The sequence below is a fragment of the Galeopterus variegatus genome, unplaced genomic scaffold (genome assembly GCF_000696425.1).
Source record: "Galeopterus variegatus unplaced genomic scaffold, G_variegatus-3.0.2 Scaffold678, whole genome shotgun sequence".
Taxonomy (NCBI): Eukaryota; Metazoa; Chordata; class Mammalia; order Dermoptera; family Cynocephalidae; genus Galeopterus; species Galeopterus variegatus.
This window is the reverse complement of record NW_007726789.1, coordinates 14094-25678: the sequence shown is the minus strand read 5'-3', so window position 1 is coordinate 25678 and position 11585 is coordinate 14094. Positions and strand designations below refer to the sequence as shown.

Here is an 11585-nt window from a genome sequence, read left to right as displayed (position 1 = left end):
AATTCTTTCAATAGTGGGCTCTTCTATAGTAGCTTTGGCTAAGTTTCTGTTCATGAAAATTTCAAAAAATGACAGATTTATTAAAGATTGTACAAGAAGAAAGAATAAGTAGACAAGTCTCTTCCACACTTGTAAGAACCATGTAGCCACCGAGAATCTTTCCTTTCAAACAGAAAAAAAGTCCACACAATTACTATGAGTCATGAGCTTATCTGGTTTTAGTAAAATGTGCCCATTATGCACAACTTCATCCTTATTAATAAAATTTGTTTCATCAGTTATATCAATTATTATGGGACTGTTGAACACATTATAAAAGTGAAGGTTATTTGGAAAGCCAAGAAGTACATCCTTAAGTATAGTTTATATATAAATTTTTACTTATAAAATTTTTTTTTCTTCAGGGGAAGAACTCCAACACTCTTTTCCTCTCTTGCCCTGTAACACTTCTCCTTTGAGAAGTTATCTATTACATTGTTTTTGTTTCTAGTAATTTCCTGATAGTGCTTTCTTTGCCATTTAGCTCATAAACTTACAACAAAGGTGGGGAACTAATGGCCTGGGGATAAAAAAATGGGTTTTTGTTTGACCAACTGTGTTTTAAAAATTGAGAATTTTCACAAAAGCATCCAGACTCATTTTGTCTTGGAAATCAAACTTTTTGGCAAATTGGACCTAATATCTTCTATGGAAAAAAAATCAGTTAGTACTGGATAGCTGTTATAGCCTTTGAAGAGGGCACAGGCTCTCTCACCCATCATTTTATCCCACTTACTATTGCCTTACATTACTGGCCTGGCCTGACAGGCATTTGAATTTGAGCCCCTGGTCTACAAAGCCAATATGTCATACTCAGTTATCATTCTCAGGAATTTTAAAATGCGAATTGTTTAAAATTACTTTGTCAACAATATAAGCTGTTCACCATCTTTCGCAGTAGGTCCTCAATGACTTCTGCCCTAGAGTATATTATAATCAGTAACACAATGACATGAGAAAAAGATCTCTAAAAGACTCTGCACAATGTAAAACCTTTTCCTAAACTGAAGTAGTAAAAACTTACTTACCAGTTTGGAATTAGTGATTGGTTTATTTCTTAAAGCTGGGGGTCTATAAGCTGTTGCAACTTTAGGTTCTTCACTGGGTAATTCACTTGGAACTGCTTGGTAAGTTATTGTTTTTGCTGGAAATATTCCATCCAAAAATGGCTGCCAAGAAACCTGCCATAATTCTGAATTTGATGGCACATCATACTTGTGCAAGATGGAACCAGTATAATGCCAAATCTTGTACCCATTATTAACACGTAACCTGGGAGCACACGTGGCTGTTAAAATATGCTCACCATCTGGGCACCAAGCAAAATATGTAGAATCAGAAGCAACTGGTTTAGAAATAAGTTTGTAGTTTTTTACATCCCACACTTCCATTTGTCCCCTCAGATTTCCAAATCCAGCTAATACTAATATATGTCCATGAGGGCTATAGTACGCTGCATTACGAGGACCAGTTCCAAAGTCAAACACAGGATCACATTTCAAATTGAAAACTGTCGCTTTGGCAGGCATAAAACCATAAACAGCACAAAACTCAGTTGAACTAGAATTCCAAACTACATCATAAATGGGGCCATTTTTTGCTAGAAAAAGAATATAGAACCCAAATTAGCAATAAAGAATTATACAAATGCAATATTTATTAGCACAGTTATGAACATATAGCACTTATAAACATGTCATGCAGTAAAAAAACAAAAAACAAACAAAAAAAACAAACAACAACAAAAAAAACTCCCAAAATTTCAAGGTGCATTAAAATTAAAATATTCTTACATGATATATACTATAGAGATTAATGTATAATCATAAATTTATTTAAGAACCCCTATTGGATCTTAATTTTTTTTTTTTTGAGGCTGGCCAGTACAGAGATCTGAACCCCTGACCTTGGTGTGACAAGGTGGCTTTGTAACCAACTGAGCAACTGGACAGCCCCATGAATCTTAATTTCTTTAAAACATTTTGGCAATGTGGGCTCATAGAAGCCAATGTGGGCTTAGAGTAATAGTTTATTACTATTAATAAACAATTTTTTGGAAGGGATAACATATGCACATGGTAGTAAAAATATAAAGTGTATTAAAAGACACACCAGAAAATAAGTCCCTCTACACAAAGGCAACCCTCTGTTATATTTCTTGCATATCCTTTCAGCGTGTTTTTGTTATTTCATTTAGGACTATATCTTGGAGATTTTTCCACATAAGCACATTATCATCTACCTCATTCTGTTTCAGATGAACTGTATTCCATCATAAACCTTGATGCATATTCTCCACTATGAGTGTACAGAAAAATATCTGCAGGAGTGAAACTGCTAGGTTAAAGGGTGTAGACATTTATTTGATAACATACACCAAAATGCCCTTCGAAGAGGTTGTACCACTTTACACTTTTCTCAACAGTTTTTGGTGAAGGTTTCCCTCCCACTTTTATACATACTGTGTAGTTTCTAGGAGTGAAACTGCTAGGTTAAAGGGTGTAGACATTTATTTGATAACATACACCAAAATGCCCTTCGAAGAGGTTGTACCACTTTATACTTTTCTCAACAGTTTTTGGTGAAGGTTTCCCTCCCACTTTTATACATACTGTGTAGTTTCATTATTTTTATCTTTGCCAACCTATTAAGTGAAGACATATCTTGTTTTCACTTCTATTTTTGTAATTATAAGCTAAGCACCTTTTAATATATTTATAAGTAATCTAATTTCTTTTTCTGTAGGATAATTTTTATTGTCCCATGCCTATTTTTGTCTCCAGTTACTGGTATTTTACTTGGCCTACTAGATATATTGAGAAAATTCACCTTTTCTGATACTCATCCCTTGTTATGTTCCCCCCTATTTTTTGTTTGCTTTGCTTAATTTATGGAATCTTTTCTTCCCCCAATGTAGAAATCTATAATTTTATACATATTCAAATTTATCATTTTTATCCCTTATGATTTTTCATTTATAAAGTCTTTTTCTACTCTAAGATTAGAAAAAAAATCTCCCATATTTTCTTCTAGTTCCTCTGTAGTCTTATGTATAATTTTTTGGCCCAAATGGAATTTATTTTGGTGAAGAAGTAGGGATATTAACTTTATGTTCCACATGGCTAGCCCGTTATCCCCAAAATACACATTAAATTACCAATATTTTTTCCGCTGATTCAAATGCTGACTTTATAATATATTAACGGCTATAGAAGCATAGATCTATTTCTGGACTCTGCTTTGTCTCACTGATTTATCAGTCTATCCATAAGCCAGAACCAAATTGTCTTAGTTACAATTGCCTTACATTTTAACATCTGGTAGTATCAGTACTCTCCTGCCCTGTTCTTCTTTTGCAAAAGTTTTGAAAATATTCTTGCATTTTCATTTTTCAATATCAATTTTAGAACCCAAAAGTTTATCTAGTAAAAAGAAAAAAATCAACTGATACTTAAATTTAATTTTTAGGTTAATTTGAAGAGAAATGACATATTTATAAAATTCTTCTTACTAATAAATGTCATAGTTTGTCCCTCTGAAGACTTTTAAAGTTTTCTTCCCATAGGTTCTATATATTCCTTACTTTTGTTGCTATATATGGGATCTATATAAGCAGAGATAATTCTGTTTTCTCCTTTTAAAATAGTATGTGTCTTTCTTCTTCTGATCAGTTATATTGACTAGATATTTCAGAATGTTAAATAATATTGGAAAAGGGAGCCATCTTTGTTTTGCTCCTGACTTCAATGGGAAAACAGATTTTTGTAAAGGTTACCCTACTTACATATGTTCAATTCAAAATGAAAAACTTAGGGAGCAGCCAGTATTTTAAAACTATTATTTTAAAGTTAACTTAGCTCATCAAAACAACAGATAAAGTGGTAACATTCTCAGATATTATTCACAACTCTGAAGATAATAGTACTCAACTCACTAGATCAACCTGTTGTCATAATTAGTTAAGTAAGTCCCAAAAGAGCTACTACAATGAAATTACCTCTCAGGAAGTTCCTTATTAAAGTGCTGGCATAACTCAATTAACTGATTGGATTGTCAAAATTGAGTATGTTTGAGGATGATTTTAAGTTTCTTAATTAGGAGGAATTTTACCTTAAAAGTTATTAAGGTATCTAAGTTCTATCACTTGATCAAGAATTTAGATTACATCATCTTTATAGCATAGTATTTTTTACTATCATTGTTTGTATGAAAGGAAGACCACTGGAATACTCACGTAATTGTACTACTGCACTTTCTCCATTTGTTGCAATGTAGTGCAGTGTTTGTTCCCCATAGTAAGAAGCTCCTGTCTTGTCAACATCTGTACTAGCTATTACCAATACAGCAGTAGCTGTAACAGTAAAAACTTTAATTAGGTTTAAGATACTAAATAAGCATTGATACATTTTATACAAACAAAAATGTAAGTCTAAATTAAGACTTGATAAACAAAATGAGGGATAAAATATATTTATCGTACCTTTTTTATTCCAGAGCATAGTAACCTTATCAGCCTTAAAGAAACTTTTATTGGCTAAAGCTGCATGAGGTCCACCAAAGTTGGGGTACTGATACAATCGAACAAATGAAGGTGCACCTTTACTTCCTGGAACATAGACAGCCACCTAAGATACACAAACATAAATCACTACTTAATTTTTTGAAGCATATAAACTAAGATGGACATATTTTTACAGTCATAAAAAACTAAGAAAAGGTTTAAAAACAGATTATTCCACATAAACAAACAAAAACATAGCAAATACCTTGTATGGTTGGGGTCCAGGTGATAACACAAAATCATTAATTTTTTGCAAATGCAATTTATTTGCAATTGTGTCTAGAAAAAAGAGCAAATGGTGTTAAACTGATGAGAAAAGCTAATAGGAACATGTTAAACTCTGAATGTATTTCAAAAGCTTACTATAACCACACACTAATACTGCTCATTGTAGTCTCATGTAGGTGAGGCAGAGCAATACAGAAAAAGCATGGGGTGAGAGCAAGACAAACCTGGGCTTGACTCCCTACTCAGTCATTTACTAGCTATGTGAGCTTGGACAAATATTGGGATTATACTGCTTAACTCCCAGTGACTGATTTTAAGAGTATAGTGCTAGGCATATGGTAGGTATTCAATAAATGTCAGTTCTCTTTTCTTCAACCTCTGAAATAAAGTAGTCTTAGAGCCCATTAGATGAGAAAGATTGACCTCGGCCTGCTACTGTAGAATGTGGATATGGAAATTCTGTAACTAATGTGATAAATAGTTACATGATAATAACAATAATAACAATGGCTGATATTTACTGAATGCTTACCCTATGCTAGGTAATCAGAACCCACCTATTAACAATACTGCTACCTGAGTTAACGGGACCAAGAGTTATTACTCTTTCTTTGTTCAATTTCAGAGATCAATAACTGTTCAAAAGTAGCACACCAAACTGCCGATTGGTGACTCCCTTTCTTAGGCATGCTCACAAAGAGGTAAGACAAGAAAACAAGCTAACCCAAAACCAATGATGTTGGAGTGAGTCTCAAAAGCAGGAAAATGAAGTGTATGGCTATACTGATTGAATGCTGCTCAGAATCAGTCTGCATGCTATCTTTGGTACATGTGATCAGAGTTACTAATTCCTATTCTACTATAATATACTCAAAAGTTCAGTAATCATGTTATTGGTGTTACTGTTGGTATTGCTACTCTATGTATCCTGTGTGCATAATGTGGAATAAAGTAAGTAAGTACTTATGTGAACATGATATTCTCAAACCATCACCCCTCATATCCCAGAGAAACAAGATTCTTGGTGTTGGCAAAAGCAATACAAATATGGTAGAAGAGGCTAAGTAAAAACCTGTAGTCTTTATTTAAATGGGAATATCATTATGAACTCATGATTATTATGTCTTTAAAAAAAGAAGAAAAAAGGCCTAGAAACAATGATCAACACAGTAATAATGAGAACCCCTAAAACCCAGATAGTGGTCTCTAAATACCACTTTCCATGAAAAAGAGCCAGGGTTTTTGCAGAATTGGCCAATTCTAGGTGTACAGCAGGAAGTATGCAAGATAATCCTAGAACAGCTTGTCATTAAAGACTAACTGGCCAATGATGAGACAATTTGAACATCAGTGAGAAAAATAACTGCAATGGATTGAAACACATGTATTTTAAATCCATAGTTCATTAAGGATGGGGAAAAAAACTAATTGGTTACAATGGAAGTTGCGAGAGACAGAACACATTATATTAAAAGTGATAAAGGTAAAAAATATTTACCCTGCCTTTTCTATGTAAATATGCCACTATGTAACCAAATTGCAGATGGGGAACTTTTCTTCATACAGCTAATAAAGAAGGAGGGAGGGGGAAAAATTGGAATATCACCAATTTACAACTACTGATGAAATAACGCAACTAGGCATTGAACACTAAAGTCAGCTAACCCTATAGTTTTATTTTATTTTATTTTTCCCCTAGCTGGTACAGGATTGAACTCCAGACACTGGGGTTACCAGCACCATACTCTAACCAACTGAGCTAATCGACCAGCTAAACCCTATAAAATTAAAGACAAGCAGACATTACATGCTTTTCAGTGAAAGAATTGAACACCAACTTATGTAGTCTTATCTTTACCCACCAAAAAAAGAACCTACAGCTGACCAACTCTAGACACAACTAGCAATTTATAGGCTACAGATGATCATGTTAAATTATACTACGGAACACAAAAGCAAAATTCAAACTATGAAAAAATAGGCAAGACAAATAACCTTGTTTCTTAAATAATATATGACAAGGGAGAAAAAAGAAATGGAGTGGGAACTTATAGATTAAAAGAAACTGAAAAGATATAAAATTTTGTATCAACTGCAATGTGTGGTACCTTATTTGGACTCTGAGTTTTAAAAAAAGTATAACATTTGTAATTCTTAGAAATTTAAATGCTGACCAGATATTTAATGATCTGTGATCCTGGTATTGTGGCTAAGTTTAAAAAATTAAGGGACCTAATCTTCAGATATATACACTGAAAAAATTTACTGGTAAAATTATATGATGTCTGGGATTTGCCTTAGCTTACTAACAGAGATGGTAGCTGGATAGATGTATGGCTAACATAGGATTGGACATGAGCTGATGGTAGCTGGGACTAGGTGTCTACTTTGTGGTTGAAATTCTGCACAATAAAACATTTAAAAACATTATGTAACAGAATTTCAATAGCAATTAAATTCAAGAAGAGGTATTCAAATGTCTCAACAGCAATTATCAGATAATAAAAAGTTATTATAAAAGAAAACCTTTCTATTATAGAATTTCAGTGACATTTAGACTTATAAAGTAATGTAAATGAATATAAAAGCAATTTTTGATTAATAAATTAGCAGTATTTAGAGGAACCCTATGATGCCACATAAGGTAATGATATCTGTGTACATTTACAGTAAATAATAAAATTATTTAATAAATCTTTACGTACTAAAATTGTTGTTTTCAAAGAAGTGAACTTCATTGTTAACATTTCGGGCACAAATAATTTCATCTTCTGACCAGGATGGACACCTATGTTAAAAGAAAGAATATACAAAAATTTAGACAGAATGTAATATTACATTAACATTTTAAAGTTTGCGATATTGCTTACTATTCAAGGAAAAATACTTACAAATATAATATGAAGTTACTAATAGCTTTAGTCAGTATATACAAAAGAAAAATATTGTTCTTTCCATTTAAATACTAAACAAGAGACAGAACAAGTTTCTACTCAGTTACATTCTATAGTGGAATTATGTCCTCCCCCAAACTCATTGAAACTTGAATTGTATCCCCTAAGTTTTATGTATTAGAAACTTGGACCCCACTGTGACTGTGAAGAGGTTGGGAAATCCTATTATGGTAATTGAAAGTGTGGGGCCCTGAGAGGTGATTAGACTGTAGGAACATGCTGTAGTGAATGGATTAAAAATAGTGTTCATAGGAGTGGTTCTGAGGGCTTTAAAGGGACAGTGCATGAAGAACTGTCTTTCTCTTGTTCTCTCTGCTCCACCATTTTTGCAATGTAATACCCTGCCGTCACTGTCTCCACCACCAAGGCCTTTACCAAATGTGTTCCCTGGACTTTGGAATTCCCAGCTTCTGAAACTGTAAGCAATAAATATTGTTTTCTTTATAAATCAGCCAGAATCAAGTATTCTGTTATAAGCACAGAAATGGAATAATACACATTCCTACATACAAAATTCTTAAATATGTAGATTTTGGTCTGATAAATTATTTTTAAAATCAATACCAGAGAAACAACTATTATATAATGACAATACTTAAAATACTGTATAAATAATAAGTACTTTAAAACATTTATTTACCAATTTTGCATTTTTTTCTGGATAAAAGATTTCAAACATGTCCCAGTTTTCACATCATAAAGTTGTAGGTTGGGTATCCCAGCTGTACCATCTTTAGAAGCTACAATAACAACAAAATTTTTTGCAGTAATTGTCTCCTAACACTTGTAAAAATATTTCATTCTTAGAAGAAATTGGAACAAGATTATAAAGATCAAGTAAAAGAGTGGCTTCAAATGAACTTTTTTCTGTAGCCTTAATTATGGAGTTAATCATCCATTTCTAAAGCCATTAACAAGATGATAGCTGTCTGAGCATCTCTGAAATGAGTTAACTACTACAGATTCTAAGAATACTTAAGAGATTTCCTATTTATTAAGATTGACAAAGATTACTGTCAAATGGATTAAATCATGAAAGCTTGCATCTATAAGTCACTGATAAAAGAAAAAAGTTACAGAAAACCACTCCTGATTCTTAACTGATTTTCGATTTCCTTGAAAAAATAAGATTCATTAGTCCATGTTTCTTGAAAGAACAAAACCCAGGTTTATAATCCACCAATGAACTATTATTGTTTACTTATTAAACAATATTAACATTATTAGAAAGTGTTTCATAAAATAAGCCCCTATATCAGTTTTCGATATTTTATTACTCATCTATAAAGCACAGCTACATAAAATGTTCATATATTATCATTAGATATCTTCAAATGTGTTAGACAATAGCACACCATTTCCTACTCTTTGTCATACCACAAACTTCTTAGATATTGTGCCTACTGTACTTCCTTTCACTTAAAGTGATTATTTAAATGGTTTTGATTTTAAAAGTCAGTTATTCTTAATCTTTAGAGATCTTCTCTATGCAGCAGTTATTTAACTTCTAGATCTTCCCTGTCCTTTTTCTTTTCAACTCTCTCATAATGGATCTTTTTACTAACTTACTATGGTATATACTGTGAAATTACTTTCAGTATATTGTATTTGGAGAGTACAAGGTTCACTACTGATTATAAATATTCACAAGCACTATTTACTAACATAAAGATTAACTACTTTCTTATATGGTTACAAACCTTTTTTTTCACTAAATTTAATTGGTCCTCTCAAAATATTTTATAATGGGAAAATACTTACTAGTGTAAGGCTGCCATGTTGCCAAGACAGTATTTTTCGGTGAGAATTCAAGGCAAACTGCCTTTGGAAGGTCGAAGGAGTGCAGCAGTCCCTTGTTTGTGACATTGATAATATTTACTCTGGTTTCAAAAGAAATTACTTCAGCAATGAAATACAGTTTTATAATAGCCAGCACTAACCAAAACATTCATATTTCTTTTCAAATATAGATTACTGCAAAGTGTTCATTTTTCATAAAAATCAATTTTCAGTTACTTTTAGAAAATATCCAAGAAACACCTTCACTAAAAAAAGAAATGTATATTTTACTGAAAGGCCCCTATGTAAGGCTAATGTTGGGAAATAATATAGAATTAGTAGAAAGGCACACGGATGATTCCACCTTCGGCTGAAAAGGAAACAACACAGCCTTTAAGTGAACCTTAAAGCCTTTAAAGAAGCTAAAGCATATCAAACCAAAGGGAAGGCAGAAGTGCTAGAGAGAATGGCAAAAGCACATTTTTTAATTTGAATAAATGAAAGCTGTAGCAGCTAGGAAAATCATTAAGACTTTTGATGTCTACTAAAATTTCAAAAGCGGTCTCCAAAAGATATGATTATAAGAATTATTATAGTATAATAATGACAAAAATGACAATAACTGTATAATAAAAGCAGTTCCATTTTTTGGATGCTTCCTATGCACCATGTAGTGGCCTAGCCACTTCATGTACATTTTCTCATTTAATCCTTATGATAATCTTATAAGAGCCATCATCCTTATGTTACAAATTGTTAAACTGAGGCTTAGAAAAATGAAATGACTTGATGATTTGCCAAGATCATACTACTGATCAATCAGCTTTGAAATCAGTTTGGCCCAATTTGACTTTATGTACAATAATAAACTCTTTGGGTTTAAAAAAAAAATACTATATCTTATTCCAGAAATCGTCAAAAGTGACTTTATTCTAGTCAGTTTTAATGAGGATATCAAGGTTAGGATAAGCAGTAACTGGTAAGAATGAAAAATTATCACATATTGTTTAAATGCACACAGACATGCACACACTCACGAGATTCTTTACAACTTACAGTAAATTATGTATTTTAGAATTACATGAAGCTTTCTTGTTTGTTTGTTGTTGTTGACAACCTTTAATAGTTATTCTTAGTTTAATGGAGGGTATTTATTCATGCACACACTCACGAGACTCTTTACAACTTACAGTAAATTATGTATTTTAGAATTACATGAAGCTTTCCTGTTTGTTTGTTGTTGTTGACAACCTTTAATAGTTATTCTTAGTTTAATGGAGGGTATTTATTTTAATTTAAAAAGACACATTTAAGGAAAAATCAGTTATAGTGTCTGACTTAGTTAACCACGAACCGAACAAAGACCACAATCAATAATACACTACATCTGATTCTCTTGCCCTGGAACAACATGTACCATTGGAGCCACAGGAAATAAATGCCAGAACCTGGTACAGAAAATATCTATTAAAAGTTTAAGTGTTCTAATCATTTGCCTCATTTTTATTTGGTTTGTCATTATTATTATTAATATTCAGTTATGAGAGTTCTGTGTACAAGAGTTCTGAATACAAATCTGTTACCAAATATGTGTTTTGCAAATATCTTTTTCTCGGTTGGTGTCTTTTCTTTTAACATCATTTTTTGAGCAGCAGAAGTTTGTTTAAATCAAAATTATCAGGTTTTTTTTCTTTTATGTTTTCTGCTTTTTGTGTATTGTAAGAAATATTTGCCTTGCCTAAGATGACAGTAATATTTTTTCTATGTTTTCTTCTAGAAATTTTATAGTTTTGGGTTGTGACTTTAGGTCTAGTATGCATTCCTAGTTAATTTTGATAAGTGAAGTGAGGAATGGGTCAACATTAATCTTCATCTCTTTATAGAGTGTCCCAGTACTATATATATCAAAAAGACTATCCTTCCTCCATTGTATTATCTTGGCACCTGTGTCTATAAACAATTGTATGAGTCTAATTCTGGAGTCTCCATCATGTTTTGTTTATCTATAGGTTGACCTTCCACTA

General features: G+C 32.2%; 1 protein-coding gene across 1 annotated transcript in view; it reads right to left on the bottom strand.

The window, feature by feature from the left end:
* Positions 1-959: 959 nt before the first annotated feature.
* LOC103589351 (eukaryotic translation initiation factor 2A-like) overlaps positions 960-11585 on the bottom strand; it is a 20480-nt gene continuing 9854 nt past the window's right edge. Inside the window, exons 3-9 of the mRNA XM_008571309.1 lie at positions 9544-9662; positions 8423-8522; positions 7534-7616; positions 4806-4879; positions 4520-4664; positions 4274-4390; positions 960-1639 (exon numbers count right to left, since the gene is read on the bottom strand). Coding sequence (XP_008569531.1) covers positions 960-1639; positions 4274-4390; positions 4520-4664; positions 4806-4879; positions 7534-7616; positions 8423-8522; positions 9544-9662 — 1318 coding nt within the window. The remainder of the gene's footprint in view (positions 1640-4273; positions 4391-4519; positions 4665-4805; positions 4880-7533; positions 7617-8422; positions 8523-9543; positions 9663-11585) is intronic.